We start from the raw sequence: 21,129 nt of genomic DNA, 5'->3' as shown, positions 1-21,129 counted from the left end.
GAGGGGTTTAACAAGGTGGATGTAGCAGAGCCGTGTGTGTTCTTGGGTGGGGTCAGGAGGGGTTTACAAGTTGTACGGAGCAGAGCCGTGTGTGTACGAGGTGTACGGAGCAGAGCCGTGTGTGTACGAGGTGTACGGAGCAGAGCCGTGTGTGTACGAGGTGTACGAAGCGAAGCCGTGTGTGTGTACTAGGTGTATGGAGCAGAGCCGTGTGTGTGTACGAGATGTACGGAGAAGAGCCGTGTGTGTACGAGGTGTACGGAGCAGAGCCGTGTGTGTACGAGGTGTACGGAGCGAAGCTGTGTGTGTGTAGAATCATAGAATCGTAGAGTTGGAAGGGACCTCCTGGGCCATCTGGTCCAACCCCCTGCTCAAAGCAGGATTCGCTAAATCATCCCAGTCAGATGTCTGTCCAGCCTCTGTTTGAAGACTTCCATTGAAGGAGAACTCACCACTTCTCGTGGCAGCCTGTTCCACTCATTGATCACTCTAACTGTCAAAAAGTTTTTTCTAATATCTAATCTGTGTCTCCTCCCATTCAGTTTCATCCCATTGCTTCTAGTCTTTCCTTGTGCAAATGAGAATAAAGTTGATCCTTCTACAATGTGACAGCCCTTTAGATATTTGTAGACAGCTATTAAGTCTCCTCTCAGTCTTCTCTTTTGCAAACTAAACATTCCCAAATCCTGCAACCTTTCCTCATAAGACAGGGTTTGCAGACCGGTCACCATTCTGGTCGCTCTTTTCTGAACTTGCTCCAGTTTGTTGATGTCTTTTTTAAAATGTGGTGCCCAAAACTGGACACAATATTCCAGATGAGGTCTGACCAAAGAGGAGTAGAGGGAAATAATGACTTCACGTGATCTAGACTGTATGCTTCTGTTAATACATCCTAGAATTGCATTTGCCTTTTTTGCTGCTGCATCACACTGTTGACTCATATTCAGTCTGTGATCTATTAGTATACCCAAGTCTTTTTCACATGTGCTGTCACTTAGCCCTATTCCTCCCATTCTATATATGCTTTTTTCATTTTTATTGCCCAGATGTAGTACTTTGCATTTCTCCCTGTTAAAAACCATTCTGTTAGTTGCTGCCCACTTCTCCAGTTTATTTAAATCTTTTTGAATCCTCTTTCTCTCCTCTCTAGTATTAGCTATCCCTCCTAGCTTTGTGTCATCAGCAAATTTAATCAGTTTACCCTCAATTCCTTCATCTAAATCGTTGATAAAGATGTTGAACAATACAGGGCCCAGGACAGAGCCCTGTGGTACCCCACTTGAGACATTCTTCCAACTGGATGTACAGCCATTTACAACCACTCTTTGGGTCCGATCACTAAGCCAGTTATGAATCCACCCAACAGTTGCCTTGTCCATTCCATACTTAGTCATTTTTTCAATAAGGATTGTATGAGAGACTTTGTCAAATGCTTTGCTGAAGTCAAGATATACTATATCTACAGCATTTCCTTGATCCACCCAATCAGTGATACCGTCATAGAAGGAAATTAAGTTAGTCTGACATGACTTATTAGTTAGAAACCCATGCTGACTCTGTTTAATCACTTCATTCTTATCCAGGTATTGACATACATGTTGTTTAATAATTTGTTCAAAGATCTTTCCTGGTATAGAAGTCAGACTCACCGGCCTATAGTTGCCTGGGTCCACCTTCTTCCCCTTTTTGAAGATAGGAACAACATTTGCTCTTCTCCAGTCTTCTGGCACTTCTCCTGTTCTCCAAGAATTTTCAAAGATTATGGAGAGGGGTTCAAAAATTTCTTCTGCTATCTCCTTCAGTACTCTGGGGTGTAATTCATCTGGACCTGGAGACTTGAATTCATTTAGGTTAGCTAAGTGTTTCCTCACTATCTTTCTGTTTATAGATATCCTGGATTCTTCTATTCCCTTAATAGGACAGTGAATAACAGTTGATGTTGCATTTCCTTTCTGAGAGAAAACAGATGCAAAATAGGAATTTAAAAGTTCAGCCTTCTCAACCTCCTGTCTTACCATTTCATCATTTTCATCCTGTAAAAATCCTATAGCATCTTTGACTTTTCTTTTACTTTTGACATATCCCCAAAATCCTTTATTATTGCTTTTGACATCTCTTGCAAGCCTCAGTTCATTTTCAGCTTTAGATAATCTGATTTGTGCCCTGCAGGTTCTGCAGACAGCATTATATTCTTCTTTAGATATGCCTCCCTCTTTCCATTTTATAAACATTTTTTTCTTCCTTTTTAGCATGTGCTTAAGTTCTGTGTTCATCCATCCTGGTTTCCTTAAATGCTTGCTATTCTTCCCTCTTTTCGGAATTGTTAACAACTGTGCTTTGAGAATTTCATTTTTCAAGATTTCCCATCCTTCCTGGACATTTTTGTCTTTAAGGATATCCAGCCATTGGATCCCTCCAATTCTCTTTCTGAATCCCTTAAAATCTGTGTACGAGGTGTATGGAGCAGAGCCGTGTGTGTACGAGATGTACGGAGAAGAGCCGTGTGTGTACGAGGTGTACGGAGCTAAGCCGTGTGTTTATGGAGCGGAGCAGAGCCGGGGGTGTACGGAGTGAAGCTGCGTGTGTACAAGGTGTATGGAGCAGAGCCGTGTGTGTACGAGGTGTATGGAGCAGAGCCGTGTATGTACGAGATGTACGGAACGGAGCCCTGTGTGTACGGAGCTGAGCCATGTGTTTATGGAGCGGAGCAGAGCCGGGGGTGTACGGAGTGAAGCTGCGTGTGTACAAGGTGTACGGAGCGGAGCCGTGTGTGTACGAGGTGTATGGTGGGGAGCATTTATACCTCCCGAGTCCCAACTGTCCCGGATCCAGCGAGACAGTCCCGATTTTGAGAGAGAGACTGCCCCAGCCGGGAGCATACTTTCCCCGCGGGACACAGGAGTACACAGCGGAGCCCCAAGGAGCAATTTAAAACTTGCACGTAACGTTCTGCCGGAAGTGACGTGCTGGAAGCTGACCAGAAATTAGGTCATTTCAGTAGGAGATTGTGACGGAACCATGGAGGCACTTCAGGGAATGCTTCAGATCCATCACCGTGTCCTCCTCTGACAGCGGACAGCGAGATCGCCCTGGAATCGGGGATGTCGGCCATGTGAGCGGATCATGATATGTCCTGCACCAGGAGGCTCTGGTAGGCACTACAATGGGAGCTGGGCTGCTATAGTATCTTAATAGAATTTTTCTTTCTCTGTTTCTTTCTCTCTCTGTTCTTTCTCTCTAATCTTTTTTTTCTCTCTCTCTGTTCTTTCGCTCTCTGTTCTCTTTTTGTCTCTGTTCTTTCTCTCTTTTCTCTCTTTCTTTCTCTCTCTCTGTTCTTTCTTTCCCCTCTTCCTCTCTGTTCTTTCCCCTCTTTCTTTTTCTCTCTACCTCTCTGTTCTTTCTTTCCCCTCCTTTTTCTCTCTCCCTGTTCTTTTTTTCTGTCAACTCTTTTTCTCTCTCCGTTCTTTCTTTCCCCTTTTTTCTCTCCCTCTCTGTTCTTTATTCCCCTCTTTCTTTCTCTTTCTTTCTTTCTTTCTTTCTTTCTTTTTCTCTCTGTTCTTTTTTTCTGTCCACTCTTTCTTTCTCTTTGTTCTTTTTCTTTCTTTCTTCTTTCTCTCTGTTCTTTCTTTCCCCTCTTTCTCTATCTGTTCTTTCTTTCTTTACCCTCTTTCTTTCTCTTTCTTTCTGTTCTTTTCTTTCTCTGTGTTCTTCCTTTCTTTCTCTGTTCTTTATTTTCTTTCTTTCTTTCTCTGTTCGTTCTTTCTATGTTCTTTCTTTCTTTCTCTCTCTGTATCTTTCTCTGTTCTTCCTTCCATTCTTTCTCTTTCTTTCTCTGTTCTTTATTTCCCCTCTCTTCTTTCTTTCATGCGTACACTACTAATCAGTAGCCTCCATCACATGAACGTGTTTTGTCACAGAGCGAGTGTCCGTGTGGATCACATGCGTGTCCGCGTGATCCACACAGAGAGAAGTCCGTTTTTGGCCGTCACCACGGATGTCACACGGCATGAGTCGTGGTATGTGTTAAGGGGGGGCCAACTGAGACTTTTTCGCCTGGGGCCCTCAAAAACCTGGAGCCAGCCCTGCCCAGGGGTGGGATTCAGCGGGTTCTCCCCGCTTCGGTGGAACCGGTTGTTAAAAAAGCAGCCAGTTCCCCGAACCAGGGAGATTCACAGCCGCGATCCGGTACTTTGATGTTCCTGCAGTGCAGCCGGCAAGGAGCAGGAGCAGAGGAGGACTCTTGCTCTGCTTCCTAGTCCCGCCCGCCGCGCCGGATACCGCGCATTGATACGTCGGGTCGTTCTCTGCTCTGTCTCTGACTACCGGACAGAGCACAGCACACCCCGGAGGCCCCCGCCCCGCGCACTGATTCCTGCGCGCAGTGCGGCATTGGCGGGTAACTGGAGCTCGCTGGAGGAGTCACCGCCACTGCCCAGACTTGTCAAGTCAATGTGAGCTGAGCCCAGGCAGCGTGACGGACCGGTGATTTGCGCACACCCGGAGGCCAGAGGAGCAGGACGGGCGGTGCGGGGCCTGGCCATCCAGGAGGCCTCAACCGCGGCCGTGGGATTACAGTGACAGTCTTCTTCTTCTTCAGAGTCAGACGCGTCGCAGCCTGTCGACTGTGTATCTGGTACACAGGCCAATGCCGGGTCAGTGAGTTACTGTCTGTATGTGCTGCGTATTAGGGACCTGTGCTGCCTACTAGGGACCTGTGCCTGCCTATTGGGGACCTGTGCTGCCTATTAGGGACCTGTGCTGCCTACTAGGGACCTGTGCCTGCCTATTGGGGACCTGTGCTGCCTACTAGGGACCTGTGCCTGCCTATTAGGGAACAATGCTGCCTATTAGGGACCTGTGCCTGCCTATTGGGGACCTGTGCTGCCTATAGGGACCTGTGCTGTCTATTGGGGATCTGTGCTGCCTATTGGGGACCATTGCTGCCTATAGAGAACAATGCTGCCTATTGGGGACCTGTGCTGCCTATTGGGACCTGTGCTGCCTATTAGGGAACAATGCTGCCTATTAGGGACCTGTGCCTGCCTATTGGAGACCTGTGCTGCCTATTGGGGACCTGTGCTGCCTATAGGGACCTGTGCTGCCTATTGGGACCTGTGCTGCCTATTGGGGACCTGTGCTGCCTATTGGGTACAATGCTAACCAATGGGGACCTGTGCTGCCTATTGGGACCTGTGCTGCCTATTGGGGACCTGTGCTCCCTATTTGGGACCAATGCTGCCTATTGGGGACCAATGCTGCCTATTGGGAACAATGCTGCCTATTGGGGACCTGTGCTGCCTATTGGGGACCTGTGCTCCCTATTGGGGACCTTTGCTCCCTATTTGGGACCAATGCTGCCTATTGGGGACCTGTGCTGCCTATTGGGGACCTTTGCTCCCTATTGGGGACCAATGCTGCCTATTTGGGACCAATGCTGCCTATTGGGGACCAATGCTGCCTATTGGGGACCTGTGCTGCCTATTGGGGATCTGTGCTGCCTATTGGGGACCTGTGCTGCCTTTTGGGGAGTTGTGCTGCCTATTGGGACCAATGCTGCCTATTGGGGACGTGTGCTACCTATTGGGGACCTGTGCTGCCTTTTGGGGACCTGTGCTGCCTATTGGGAACCTGTGCTGCCTATAGGGAACCTGTGCTGCCTATAGGGACCAATGCTGCCTATTGGGGACCTGTGCTGCCTATTGGGGCAGCTAATCGCCCGGGTACCGGGAGGCTTTCGCCGCTAAGACCGGCAGGCAGCATCGCTGCCTGGCTGGTCCGGGCGAATTTTAGCCCCTCCTGCAGATACGAACGCTTCGATTGGCTGGGCTGTGTAGCATCTACCATGGAACTCTTGTTGGGACAAAGTGATCACTATACCCCCTACGTCAATCCTTGGGGGTGTAGATTCCAAAATGGGGTCACTTTTTAACTTCAAAGTAACACAGGTCAGATTTGCAAAAAATGGCCTGGGCATTAAGGTGAAAACAGGCCTGCGGCCCTAAAGGATTAAATGAATCGTAGTGCGGAAAGAGCTGCAGCATATGAACAACGGTGCAGCTTTTAGTAGAATTAGGATGCTGAAATGATGCAGATTTGGCGTGGGATATACGGCAAAAGAACCCATGGTGTAATTCCGCGGTCTCAAAGCCTAAATGTTGAGTTGTACATTACTGTAGGTGGGCCCCTAAAATTAATTCCCTTGGTGGGCCCTAGACACCCCAGTCCGACCCTGATAAGAGCCCACTTTACATTTAATAATGTCCCGAGTCTCCCCCTGTACAATTCCCTTATACACAGTATGATGTTCTCATATATACAGTCTAATGCCCCCTCACTGTATATATACTGGCCCCTTCGTATCACCCAAACTGTTTGATAGCGCCAACACTGTAATCTTCACACTGTATGATGACCCCTAGATAGCCTCCATATAGTATAATGCACCAGACAAGCTTCAATATAGTCCTCAATATAGTATAATGCACTCTCCATAGGCAGGCTCTATATAGTATAATGCACTTCCCATAGGCAGACCCTATATTGTATAATGCGCCCCCCATAGGCCTCCATATACTTTATTGCACTCCCCGTAGGCAGACTCTATATAGTATAATGGAGCCCTCCATAGGCAGACTCTATAGTATAATACACCCCCATAGACAGACTATATAGTATAATGCATTCCCATTAGGCAGACTCTATTGTATAATGCACTTCCCATAGGCAGACTCTATGTAGTATAATGCACCTCCCATAGGCAGACTGTACAGTATAATGCAGCCCCTAATATAATGCACCCCCTTAGGCAGACTGTATAGTATAATGAACTCCCCATAGGCAGACTGTACAGTATAATAAACCCTTATAGGCAGACTCTATATAGTATAATGCAACCCCCCATAGGCAGACTCTATAGTATAATGCACCCCCCATGGGGAGATTATATATAGTATAATGCACTCCCCATAGGCAGACTCTATATATAGTATAATGCATCCCCAAATAGGCAGACTCTATAGTATAATGCACCCCCATAGGCAGACTATATCAAGGGCGTGGAATCTTTTTTCTGCCAAGGGCCATTTGGATGTTTATACCATCCTTCGGGGGCCGTACAAACTCCACCCACAAAGTAATATAATGCACCATCATAGGCAGCCTCTATAGTATAATAAAGCCCCTAATATAATGCACCCCCATAGGCAGCCTTTATAGTATATTGCGTCCCCTAAGATAATGCACCCCCATAGGCAGCCTCTATAGTATAATGCATCTCCATAGGCAGCCTCTATAGTATAATGCACCCCCATAGGCAGACTCTATAGTATAATGCAGTCTTTAATATAATGCACCCGCATAGGCAGACTCAATAGCATAATGCAGCCCCTAGCCCAGATAAAAGGTCATGGAGGGTCGTAACTGGCCCAGGGGCCTGAGGTTCCCCACCCCTGCCCTAATATAATGCGCCCCCATAGGCAGCCTCTATAGTATAATGCAGCCTTTAATATAATGTACCCCTATAGGCAGCCTCTATAGTATAATGCAGCCCTTAATATAATGTACCCCCATAGGCAGCCTCTATAGTATAATGCATCCCTAAGATAATGCACTCCCACAGGCAGCCTCTATAATATAATGCATCCCTAAGATAATGCACCCCCATAGGCAGCCTCTATAGTATAATTCAGCCCCTAATATAATGCACCACCATAAACAGACTATAGTACAGGGTGGGCCATTTATATGGATACACCTAAATAAAATGGGAATGGTTGGTGATCTCAACTTCCTGTTTGTGGCACATTAGTATATGGGAGGGGGAAAACTTTTCAAGATGGGCGGTGACTATGGTGGCCATTTTGAAGTCAGCCATTTTGGATCCAACTTTATTTTTTCATTGGTAAGCGGGTCATGTGACTCATCAAACTTATTGAGAATTTCACAAGAAAAACAATGGTGTGATTGGTTTTAACATAGCTTTCTTCTTTCATGAGTTATTTACAAGTTTCTCTTTGTTTACAGCCATTGACATGTCGCAGAGGTTAACACGTGATGAGCCGGTAGAAATTGTGTTGATGTCTAGTGAACGCAGTACCTGGGTCATTGCAGCAGATTTCAATGCAAGACACCCTACACAAGAAAACTGTCACTATTCCCATTTTATTTAGGTGTATCCATATAAATGGCCCACCCTGTATAATGCAGCCCCTAATATAATGCACCTCCATAGGCAGACTCTATAGTATAATGCAGCTCCTAATATAATTCCCCCCCATAGACAGCTTCTATAGTATAATGCAGCCCCATAAAAAAATAAATACAATACTCACCTCTCCTTCTCCTGGTTCCTCCGCTGCTCCGAGCTCCCACGTGTCTCCGAACCGCAGGTGCAGAGTAGTGACGTCATCGCGACCCCCTGTCAGTGTCAGCGTCGGTGACGTCAGACGCTGAGGGGGAGATGATGGGAGAGGAAATGTAACGTTCCTTCTCTCATCAATGCAGTCAGCTGTATCGGCATCTAGCTGATACAGTTGAACCTGTGATGACGGGTGGGGGGCCCACTGCTGGCACTGGGCCCCCTGCCTGCTCAGGGGCCCCATAGTGGTTGGGTGGCCGAGCAGGGAGATCGATTCTCTGGGGGGTCCGCAATACCAAGACAGGTTATTACACTTGGGGTTATTTAGTTTGGAAAAAGGGTGATCTTATTACAACGTATAAATATATGCGGGGACAGTACAAAGACCTTTCTAATGATCTTTTTACTCTTCGACCTGTGACGGGGACAAGGGGGCACCCTCTACGTCTGGAGGAAAGAAGGTTTAAGCATAGTCACAGATGCGGATTCTTTACTGTAAGAGCAGTGAGACTATGGAACTCTCTGCCATATGATGTTGTAATGAGTGATTCCCTACTAAAATTTAAGAAGGGACTGGATGCCTTTCTTGAAAAGTATAATGTTACAGGGTATACGGTATATACTAGATTCCTTGATAGGGCATTGATCCAGGGAACTAGTCTGATTGCCGTATGTGGAGTCAAGAAGGAATTTTTTGGGGGGAGGGGTGGCGGCAGCAGAGGAGCAGGGTCACAAGAAGCAGGAGCTGGCAGCTTTGGTTGACAGTGTGCCCGCTATTAAAGAAAATGAATATTCACTGCTCCCCACATCCATAATCTTGCCCACCTCTACGCACTGAAGCCACCGCCAAGAGGTGGGCGGGACTATGGGAGTAGAGAGCAGTGAATATTAATCTCCCTTTATAGCGGGCACACGTGTTAGCCGCAGCCGCCGGCTTCCTGGAGCGGCTGGGCAATTACAAGTGTACTCTACTAAAGAGAATTAACATACAGGCGTGGGGAGTAGTGAATATTCCCGCAGCTGATGTCTGCGTGTGGAGGCGCATGACAGTGATGTCACATGTTGCATCAGAACAGGACGCCATGCTGGCAAGGGAGAAAAAGAAATGTGAGTAGAATCTTTTTTTTTTTTTTAATGTGTGCGGCGAGATCTATACAAGGATAGTGGGCCATACATCCCAGGATGGTGGGCATAATACAATATATCATGATGGGGGCAATCTATTTCAGGATGGTTGGCCATATATATCAGGATGGGGGTGGGGCATATATACCAGGATGGGGGATGCATCTCTACCAGAATAGGGGACATCTATATCAGGATGGGGGGCCATATATACCAGGAAGTTGGGCCATCTACACCAGGATGGAGGACCCATCTATACCAGAAGAGGGGGCATCTATAGCAGGATGGTGGGCCATATAAACCAGAATGGCAAACTATACCAGGATGGGGATCATATATTCCGGGAAGGGGCCCAGAATGGGGGACATTACCCCCATAACAGTGTCAGCAGCATATTCCCCCATGGTATAGGCCATGGTTCATAAGGGCGGATGGTATAGTGGTTATAGCTGATAATGGCAGACCGTGTGGTGGGTGTAGCTTATTAAGGCGGACAGAGTGGAGGCCGAAAATACTATAAGAGGCTTATTTAATATGGAGAGATATTTTTATGCAGAGGGCATTATAGTAAAACTCTTATTTTTAAAGGGCACCATGTAAGGATGTGATGCAGAAGACAGGAGAAAATGGAATATAGAGAGACAAGATGTGGATGTGAAAAGTCACTTTGCTTCTGGACAAAATGGAGATGAAAAGAAAGAAAGTGCTCAATCAGAGAAGATGTCACCTATAAGATACCTGGATGTAAATGTTTACTTGTTGATATTGCCAAAGCTCATCACTACTGTGATTCCTGTATGGTCTGATAAAGACTGATAACAACAACTCCCATCACCTCCTAACCACTGTTAAGGACATACTGGGAGTTGTAGGTTCATGAGATACAAATGTATATGGGCATGATGGATTCAGCTCGTCAGTTATTAATCATGTGATGTCACAGACCTACTGGAAAAAGAAAGAATTAACTGATAGGGAAAGATGAGCAATTGTAAGTATGCAGTGCTATATAAATTGATGATTGCAATATATACTGCTAAAAAAAATAAAGGGAACACTATTGCATTTGCAACAAGCTGTTTGTGTTCCCTCTATTTCTTTGAGCAGTATATTAAAAGGTAAACCTGGGCATGGGCGGACATGCAGCCGCTGCCCGGAGGTGGAGGGGGGCCCCTGTAGGGTGGCTAATAATGAGGGCAATCTGTTTCTCTGGGCCTGAAGCTCCGGGGGGGCCCCTGGCCAGATTGCCCTCATGTGCGGCTGGCAGGGAGCGATCCCAGCAGCTCCGCTGCCTACAAGAGAAAATAGGTATGGCGCAGAGCTGCAGGGATTTGTCCTGCTTCCTGCCCGGCGCCCGCATTTCCTGTCTCTGACACAGACAGCAGCGCCGCTGGATGACGTCGCTGGGTGATGTCATCATTCAGCGGCCGGCTGTGCCAGAGAGAGGAAGCAGCCGGAGTCGGTGATGCTGCGGCTGCAGGAGAGCGTGCAGACAGGTGAGAGTTGCTGTGTGTGTGGGTTTTTTTGTATGTAGGTGTGTTGTGCGTGAGTGTAGAGATGAGTGGTGGTTAGTGATGAGTGAGTATACTCGTTGCTCAGGTTTTCCCGTGCATGCTCGGGTGCCCTCGAGTATTTTGGCTTGCTCGGAGATTTAGATTTCGTCGTCTCATCTGCATGATTTGCGACTGCTAGACAGCTTGAAGACTTGTGTGGAATGCCTGTTTGTTAGGGAATTCCCATATGTATTCAGCCTGTCTAAAAGTCGCAAATCATGCAGATTATACGACGAAAACTAAATCTCCGAGCATGCCAAAATACTTGGAGGATGCAAAACACAAGCCGCGGAGACACCATCACATGTTTCTCAACGCAAGCAATGACTAGCCAGGTCTTTCCCCGGGAAGGAACAACCACGGGAAGAGCAGTCTCCAATGAAGGAAACCACCTATGCCAAAATATGGTATCCATCCACATACAGCTGTTTCGGGGTATTGCCCCTCATCAGTGTGGAGTAGGAAACTGGTCAGTAGACTGACCTTCCCGTGGTTGTTCCTTCCCGGGGAAAGACCTGGCTAGTCATTGCTTGCGTTGAGAAACATGTGATGGTGTCTTCGCGGCTTGTGTTTTGCATGTTTTTACATATTTCCCATAAGGGATGGGGGCATTGCTCTAGAATCACTGCGTTGAGAAACATGTGATGGTGTCTCCGCAGTGTTGGATGTTGATCTCCATGAGTTCATTCATCCTCATTTTTCACAGTCTTCTACTAGGCATTGCTCCTACTGGCCAGTTTCCTACTCTACACTGATGAGGGGCAATACCCCGAAACAGCTGTCTGTGGATGGATACCATGTTTTGTCATAGGTGGTTTACTTCATTGGAGACTGCCCTTCCCGTGGTTGTTCCTTCCCGGGGAAAGACCTGGCTAGTCATTGCTTGCATTGAGAAACATGTGATGGTGTCTCTGCGGCTTGTGTTTTGCATGTTTTTACATATTTCCCATAAGGGATGGGGGCATTGCTCTAGAATCACTGCGTTGAGAAACATGTGATGGTGTCTCCGCAGTGTTGAATGTTGATCTCCATGAGTTCATTCATCCTCATTTTTCAAAATACTGGGAGGACACCTGAGCATGCTCGGGAAAACCCAAGCAACGAGTATACTCGCTCATCACTAGTGGTGGTGTGTGTGTGCGTGCATGCATGCATAGCACTGCGGGGAAATGTGCAGAGAGGTGAATGGTGCTGTATGTGTCTGTGTGTAGGTGGAGGAAAGGGCAATGATAGGGGTGATGTGAAGAAGGCAATGATGAAGGTGATGGGGAGAAGGCAATGATGGGGGTGATGTGGAGAAGGCAATGATGGGGGTGATGGTGAGGGCAATGATGGAGGTGATGGGGAGAAGGCAATGATGAGGGTGATGGAGAGGGCAATGATTGGGGCGATGGGGAGAAGTCAATGATTGAGGTGATGGGGAGAAGGCAATGATGGGGATGGTGGTGAAGGAGGAAATGATGAAAGTGGTGGAATGGGCAAGGATGGGAGTGGTGGGGAAGGAGGCAATGATGGGAGTGGTGGAGGAGAAGGCAATGATGGAGGTGGTGGAAAGGGCAATGATGGGGTGAGGGAGAGGGCAATGATGGGGTGGTAGGGGAGAAGGCAATGATGGAGGTGGTGGAAAGGGTAATGATGGGGGTGGTGGAAAGGGCAATGATAGGTTGGTGAGGGAAAAAGCAATGATGGTGGTGGTGGAAAGGGCAATGATGGGGTGGTGGGGGTGAATGCAATGATGGTGGTGGTGGAAATGGCAATAATGGGGGTGGTGGGGGAAGAGACAATGATGGGGTGGTGGGGAGGAGGAAATGGTGGAGATGGTGGAATGGGCAATGATGGGGTGGCAGGGGAGAAAGCAATGATAGTGGTGAGGGAGAAGGCAATGATGGAGGTGGTGAAGAGGGCAATGATGGGGTGGGGGAGAGGACAATAATGGGATGCATGGGGAGGAGGACAATGAGGGGTGTGGGGGATTGGGAGGAAGGGGGACTTATAATGAACTTAGGAACAGTGGGAGGTGGAGGAAGACATTATTATCGCTTATTATGTCTAACACAATCCCTTAGTATATAGTGTACGTACTTATTATGTATAACACAGTCCCTTAATATATAGTGTACTCACTAATTCTGTATAACACCATCCTTAGTTACATAGTTTCCTCTTTTATTATGTATAACACTGTCCCTTATTACGTACCATTCTCTCTAGTTATATATAGTGCCGTCCCTTATTATATAGCTTTCTCTGCTCTTATGTACAGTGGTTTCTCTTACATAGTGTATTCTTGTTAATATATGGTGCCGTCCCTTATTATATAGCTTCCTCTGCTCTTATGTACAGTGGTTTCTCTTATATAGTGTATTCTTGTTAATTTTGTTATTCACAGCGCCCTCTTTTATTACATAGTCCCCTCTCTTTGTAGATATAAAATGACTGCTGATGGAGCAGCCGGTGACCAGACTACCAGTCCATCAGCTGCTCCATTAGAATGGAAGCTTTCCTATGCTCCATCAGCCATCATTGCATTATACAGCTAACAAGACTGGATGGTATGTAATAAAAAACAGGGCTCTATATAATCCAATATGCAAGGGACGGTACTATACATAACAAGAGAGGGCACTTAATAAGGCCAGTCTCACATGTCCAGATATTTCCGGTACCAGAAAAATCGGTACTGGAGCTATCCGTGTCCGTGTGTATACATGGTATATCCATGTGGCACATGTGTGGCAACCGTGTGCCGCATCAGGACCACACGGACGGCCGCCGGGGTAGAAGCGCTACAGTAAGCGCTGTTCCCCGGCGGCTGGTGCTGAACACGGCTGTCATTCTTCGCTCCTGCTCTGCCGGCAACAGCTTGAGCAGGAGAGAATGAATGAATGAATGAAAACCCAAAGTGGGGTCCCCCTCTGTTTGTGAACCAACCCGGCAAAACTCACCAGCTGGGGGCTGCTATTCTCAGGCCGGTAAGGGGCCATTGATCTTGGCCCCCCCAGCATAAAACAGCAGCCTGCAGCTGCCCAGAAAAGGCGCATCTATTAGATGCGCCTATTCTGGAGCTTTGTCGGGTTCTTCCCACTTGCAAAGTAGCGGTAGCAAGTGAGGTTAATAAGGGGTTAATGTCACCATGCTATTGTAAGGTGACATTAAGCCCGGCTTAGTAATGGAGCGGTGTCAATAAGACACCTATCCATAACTAATCCTAGCGTTATTCAAGGCTTAACTCAACACACACACACACACACACATACAATAAGAAGTATTTTAATGAAAGAATACACTACACAGTTTTAAAATCTTTATTATACTCCTAATCCCATATCAAAGATATTGGCGTGGAATTTAAAAGGGATCTGTCACCTCATTTTTGGCCTATCAGCTGCAGCCACCGCCATCAGGGGCTTATCTACAGCATTCTGTAATGCTGTAGATAAGCCCCCGATGAAACCTGAAAGATAAGAAAAAATAGTTAGATTATACTCACCCCGGTTTTCGGTCCGGTCCGATGGGTGTCGCTGTCCCGTCCGGCGCCTCACATCTTCATATGATGATGTCCTCCTCCTTGCATCTCCCTCGGCTCCTGCGCATGCGTACTTTATCGGCCCTGTTGAGGGCAGAGCAAAGTACTGCAGTGCACAGGCGCCGAACCTCTGACCTTTCCCCGTGCCTGTGCACTGCAGTACTTTACTCTGCCCTCAACAGGGCCGATAAAGTACGCGTGCGCAGGAGCCGAGGGAGAAGCAAGGAGGAGGACATCATCGTATGAAGATGGGAGGCGCCGGTCCGCGACCGTAACACCCACCGCCCCCGCCCCCCGGTGAGTATAATCTAACGTGTTTTTCTTATTTTTCATGTTTCATCGGGGGCTTATCTACAGCATTACAGAATGCTGTAGATAAGCCCCTGATGGCGGTGACTGCAGCTTATGGGGTAAAAATGAGGTGACAGATTCCCTTTAAATAAACTACATGCATATTCTAGAATACACGGTGCGTTAGAATCGGGCCACCATCTAGTATATATATGTAGCTTTGCCCCATTAGCAGAGTGGAGCGGAAAATAATCCACTGCTTCGTGGACGTGACGTCAGCAGAGGCAGCTGAATCACCGTCAGGAGCAGTCTGTGACAGCTCTGCCGGAGAAGAAAGGCACCATGCACAACAGGCAGGTAAGCAGCAACTACCTGCCTGCTAGTACTTAGGTACATTTTTTGTTTTTCAAATTGTCCCGGATATCCCCTTAAGGCCACATTCACATGTTCAATATTTGGTCATTATTTTACCTCAGTATTTGTAAGCCAAAACCAGGAGAGGAACAGTCAGAGGAAAAGTATAATAGAAACCCGTCACCAGTGGCGGATTATAATGAGGTCAATTTGGGCAGTTGCCCCGGGCCCAGTGGGGTTAAGGGGCCCACAGCCCAGGCCAGTAAATTGCCCCATTATAATCCGCCACCGCACAGGGCCGGATTATAGGCAGGGCAGGCGGGGCTTCAGCCCCGGGGCCCCCACCACAAGAGCTTCTAAGGGGGCCCCCACCACATTCCTGCTGGCTGCTGCAATGGCACTCCATCTTCTCCCCACCTAAAAGTGAGTGACCGTGGGGGCGGCATTATGTGCTCTGCTACCAGCAGCATCTACAAGTAGCGTGAACGCTGATGCTGCTGGTAGCGTGCAAAGGCTTGTGATGAGATCACAGGAGGTAAGGTGTCAGGGCCTGCGATCATGTGACCCCTGTCTCCTCCCCTCCTGTGACCTCATCACAGGTCCTGTGCGCACAGCACAGAGCACTGAGTGCAGCCATGTATGTGGAGTGTGGCTCTGCGGGTGGAGGTCGGTGCCGGAGGCTCCATTATTCTCTATGTGGAGTGTGGCTCTGCGGGTGGAGGTCGGTGCTGGAGGCCCCATTATTCTCTATGTGGAGTGGGGCTCTGCGGGTGGAGGTCGGTGCCGGAGGCTCCATTATTCTCTATGTGGAGTGTGGCTCTGCGGGTGGAGGTCGGTGCTGGAGGCTCCATTATTCTCTATGTGGAGTGCGGCTCTGCGGGTGGAGGTCAGTGCTGGAGGCTCCATTATTCTCTATGTGGAGTGCGGCTCTGCGGGTGGAGGTCGGTGCTGGAGGCCCCATTATTCTCTATGTGGAGTGCGGCTCTGCGGGTGAAGGTCGGTGCTGGAGGCTCCATTATTCTCTATGTGGAGTGCGGCTCTGCGGGTGGAGGTCGGTGCTGGAGGCCCCATTATTCTCTATGTGGAGTGCGGCTCTGCGGGTGGAGGTCGGTGCTGGAGGCTCCATTATTCTCTATGTGGAGTGCGGCTCTGCGGGTGAAGGTCGGTGCTGGAGGCTCCATTATTCTCTATGTGGAGTGCGGCTCTGCGGGTGGAGGTCGGTGCTGGAGGCCCCATTATTCTCTATGTGGAGTGCGGGTGGAGGTCGGTGCTGGAGGCCCCATTATTCTCTATGTGGAGTGCGGCTCTGCGGGTGGAGGTAGGTGCTGGAGGCTCCATTATTCTCTATGTGGAGTGAGGCTCTGCGGGTGGAGGTCGGTGCTGGAGGCTCCATTATTCTCTATGTGGAGTGCGGGTGGAGGTCGGTGCTGGAGGCCCCATTATTCTCTATGTGGAGTGCGGCTCTGCGGGTGGAGGTCGGTGCTGGAGGCTCCATTATTCTCTATGTGGAGTGCGGCTCTGCGGGTGGAGGTCGGTGCTGGAGGCTCCATTATTCTCTATGTGGAGTGCGGCTCTGCGGGTGGAGGTCGGTGCTGGAGGCTCCATTATTCTCTATGTGGAGTGGGGCTCTGCGGGTGGAGGTCGGTGCCGGAGGCTCCATTATTCTCTATGTGGAGTGCGGCTCTGCGGGTGGAGGTCGGTGCTGGAGGCCCCATTATTCTCTATGTGGAGTGCGGCTCTGCGGGTGGAGGTCGGTGCTGGAGGCTCCATTATTCTCTATGTGGAGTGCGGCTCTGCGGGTGGAGGTCGGTGCCGGAGGCTCCATTATTCTCTATGTGAAGTGCGGCTCTGCGGGTGGAGGTCGGTGCCGGAGGCCCCATTATTCTCTATGTGGAGTGCGGCTCTGTGGGTGGAGGTCGGTGCTGGAGGCCCCATTATTCTCTATGTGGAGTGCGGCTCTGCGGGTGGAGGTCGGTGCTGGAGGCTCCATTATTCTCTATGTGGAGTGCGGCTCTGCGGGTGGAGGTCGGTGCTGGAGGCTCCATTATTCTCTATGTGGAGTGCGGCTCTGCGGGTGGAGGTCGGTGCCGGAGGCTCCATTATTCTCTATGTGAAGTGCGGCTCTGCGGGTGGAGGTCGGTGCCGGAGGCCCCATTATTCTCTATGTGGAGTGCGGCTCTGCGGGTGGAGGTCGGTGCTGGAGGCCCCATTATTCTCTATGTGGAGTGCGGCTCTGCGGGTGGAGGTCGGTGCTGGAGGCTCCATTATTCTCTATGTGGAGTGCGGCTCTGCGGGTGGAGTTCGGTGCTGGAGGCTCCATTATTCTCTATGTGGAGTGTGGCTCTGCGGGTGGAGGTCGGTGCTGGAGGCTCCATTATTCTCTATGTGGAGTGCGGCTCTGCGGGTGGAGGTCGGTGCTGGAGGCTCCATTATTCTCTATGTGGAGTGCGGCTCTGCGGGTGGAGGTCGGTGCTGGAGGCTCCATTATTCTCTATGTGGAGTGCGGCTCTGCGGGTGGAGGTCGGTGCTGGAGGCTCCATTATTCTCTATGTGGAGCGCGGGTGGAGGTCGGTGCTGGAGGCCCCATTATTCTCTATGTGGAGTGTGGCTCTGTGGGTGGAGTTCAGTGCTGGAGGCTCCATTATTCTCTATGTGGAGTGCGGCTCTGCAGGTGGAGGTCGGTGCTGGAGACTCCATTATTCTCTATGTGGAGTGCGGCTCTGCGGGTGGAGGCCCCATTATTCTCTATGTGGAGTGGGGCTCTGCAGGTGGAGGTCGGTGCTGGAGGCTCCATTATTCTCTATGTGGAGCGCGGGTGGAGGTCGGTGCTGGAGGCTCCATTATTCTCTATGTGGAGCGCGGGTGGAGGTCGGTGCTGGAGGCCCCATTATTCTCTATGTGGAGTGTGGCTCTGTGGGTGGAGTTCGGTGCTGGAGGCTCCATTATTCTCTATGTGGAGTGGGGCTCTGCAGTTGGAGGTCGGTGCTGGAGGCTCCATTATTCTCTATGTGGAGCGCGGGTGGAGGTCGGTGCTGGAGGCCCCATTATTCTCTATGTGGAGTGTGGCTCTGTGGGTGGAGTTCGGTGCTGGAGGCTCCATTATTCTCTATGTGGAGTGCGGCTCTGCGGGTGGAGGTCGGTGCTGGAGGCTCCATTATTCTCTATGTGGAGTGCGGCTCTGCGGGTGGAGGTCGGTGCTGGAGGCCCCATTATTCTCTATGTGGAGTGCGGCTCTGCGGGTGGAGGTCGGTGCTGGAGGCTCCATTATTCTCTATGTGGAGTGCGGCTCTGCGGGTGGAGGTCGGTGCCGGAGGCTCCATTATTCTCTATGTGGAGTGCGTCTCTGCGGGTGGAGGTCGGTGCTGGAGGCTCCATTATTCTCTATGTAGAGTGTGGCTCTACGATTCGTGACCCCCGTCACGTGACGAGGGGGGCCCACAGAGTCTGAACTGCCCCGGGCCCTGGCTACCCTTAATCCACCCCTGCCCGTCACCACTTCTGGATTTATCACCCTCTCCTGGTTTTGGCTTGTAAATACTGATGTAAAATACTTAATGTGTGAACATGGCCTTAAGAGGATAAATTTTTTTATGGACGTGCTTCTTTAAAAACAGTCATACATATCTGTATCCCTTTATAATGGGGTCTGTTTAGTTTCCATTAGGGCATCCGCCAAATCATGGACACTTTAAGTGAAACCAAACAGCCCCTATTATAGTGAAGTCATATTAGTTTCCAGGACTGTCATTTTGCGTTATATAGAAAATTTTGGGTGTCAGAGATGAATATCGCTATTTATCCCTCGTATTGTGTAAATGGTCCACAAACAATGAATTTGTAACTTTGAAAACGCTCTCTCTATTGAGCCTCAGCCCAAAAGTCCATCACTTATTTTAATGTTTACTGGTATTTTTTGGTGAAAGGGTGGGGCACTTTACGGGTCCTTTTACCTTAGTTCCGTACTCATTCCTTTACTTGGGTGCTGAGGTTCATCGGAGGGTGAGAAAGGGGACACCTTCATCGGCCTAGGGCACCAAAATACCTTGTCTCGGTCCTGCCCCTAATCATGGCTCTCACTTTAGTGAGCTGTGTGCTTGTTCAAAGGCCCCATTATGTCCGTAGGTAAATATAGTGATAACAGTGGGCACCAGAACAGTAGCAGACTGTTAGGGTATGTGTACACGTAAGCGTTTTTTTCGTGTTTTTTAAGCGTTTTTACCAAATAAAATGCTTAAATAACGCTTAAAAGAAGCATCCCATTCATTTTAATGAATTCTGCACTTTTTGTGCATATTGATGCTTTTTTTCCGTGAAAAAAACGCATCGCAGTAAAAAACGCAGCATGCTTATTAATTTCGTGGAAAAATCCGCATTTCTAGCTATTTTCTATGAGACTATGGACGCTCCTGAAAAAAACGCATAAAAACCGCGAATTTTCTGCAAAAAAATGAACAGAAAATGCATGGAAAAAAATGCGCGTTTTCTGGGAAGGAGTCCGGTTTTCAGTCAGGAATTTTCTGCATACGGGTGCACATAGCCTTAATATATCAAAGCAGCAGGTGAACCTGCTGAACAGAACTGTCACTCAAGGAGGAGCGCCTGACCCCAGTCCCCAGCGACCAGGAAGTGAGTACACAGCAGAGCTGTGTGTTGCTCAAGGCACAATTAGAGAATTCCCCTTTAAAGGGAATCTGTCATTATGATCAAACCACCTAAGCTGTCTATAAGGGCACTTAGGTCATAGGAAACTGAATAAAATGATACCTTGATACTTACGATCTGATATCTTATTCCAGAGAAATCCACATTTTTCTTAATATATACACTTGCTGGTAAGATATATGGATAAGACTTTGATCTCCCTGCCTCTAGATATTTTTTTAAATGGAAGTGGGAGTTACCAGTGTGAGACATGTAATGACTGACAGTCTGTACTACTCTCCTGCAAAGCTGTGCGTGATTATAACTAACACAGTGCAGCAGAGCTGAACTTTGTCTCATTCAAAAACACATCTGCAGTCATAGCTCTCCTCTCATAGTGCTGTCACCTGGGCTGCAAACCTCTGCCCGACTCCAAGTAACACTGATTTAGTTTTCATCTCACACAGTCCGTGTGGTGGGAGACTAATACAACTGAGCTAAAATCAGCAGTGTAAGAGGAGAAATACAACTTCAGATGCGTTTTGAATAATACAGAGTTCTGCTGTACTCCCCTCCCCCAACACTAGCTGCCTCTGAGAGGAAAGCTGAAGCATTTTTAGCCATCATCCAGGTACAGAGCTGATAGCACTATGAGAGGAGAGCTACAGCTGAAGATGTGACTGATAAGCCAAAGATCAGTTCTGAGTATGATTATCGCTGTTTGTCATTACATGTCTCACACTGGTAGCACCCCCTTTTATAAAAAAAAATCTCTGGAGGCCGATTCTCATGCAGATCAGTGTCCAGCCCATAGTCCTGTACGTTTACATATAAGAAAAACATGGATTTCTCTAGAATAAGACCTTGGATCACAGCTATCAAGGTATCATTTTATTCAGCTTCCTATGACCTACTTGTCCATATACAGTTGTGTTCAAAAGTTTACATACCCCGGCAGAATTTTTGCTTTCTTGGCCTTTTTGTCAGAGAATATGAATGATAAGACCAAAACGTTTTACCCACTCATGGTTAGTGGTTGGGTGAAGCCATTTTTTGCCAAACTACTGTGTTTTCTCTTTTTAAATCATAATGACAATTTTCATTAGTGTGCTTGATTCAATTCTCATCCATTATTAGTCTGTGTGGTCGTTTTTAACATCTGAGGTTTTTCTAGCATTAGCCTGTGAAAAACAGATAGCATCTATGTGCTGTGCTTTTTCTCCATTGAGTCATTTATTTGTCATGTGAAACAAACAATTAACTAAAACTGGTATGAGCTCTAA

General features: G+C 48.3%; 1 protein-coding gene across 3 annotated transcripts in view; it reads left to right on the top strand.

The window, feature by feature from the left end:
* The window catches only part of ASB16 (ankyrin repeat and SOCS box containing 16), a 44,383-nt gene that overhangs the window by 14,382 nt on the left and 8,872 nt on the right, over positions 1–21,129 (top strand). Inside the window, exon 1 of one of the 3 annotated variants that reach the window (XM_073572771.1) lies at positions 17,818–17,937. The exons of 1 other annotated variant lie outside the window; for it this stretch is intronic. In XM_073572771.1, coding sequence (XP_073428872.1) covers positions 17,856–17,937 — 82 coding nt within the window. In that variant the 5' untranslated portion in view covers positions 17,818–17,855. Of the gene's footprint in view, positions 1–17,817; positions 17,938–18,408; positions 18,506–21,129 lie in introns of those variants that run through there. One more of the 3 variants, XM_073572772.1, reaches the window with a different exon arrangement.

The sequence above is a fragment of the Dendrobates tinctorius genome, unplaced genomic scaffold, assembly GCF_039654945.1.
Source record: "Dendrobates tinctorius isolate UK_male_01 unplaced genomic scaffold, ASM3965494v1 ptg000032l, whole genome shotgun sequence".
NCBI classification, from domain to species: Eukaryota; Metazoa; Chordata; class Amphibia; order Anura; family Dendrobatidae; genus Dendrobates; species Dendrobates tinctorius.
This window is presented reverse-complemented; position numbering and strand designations above follow the sequence as displayed.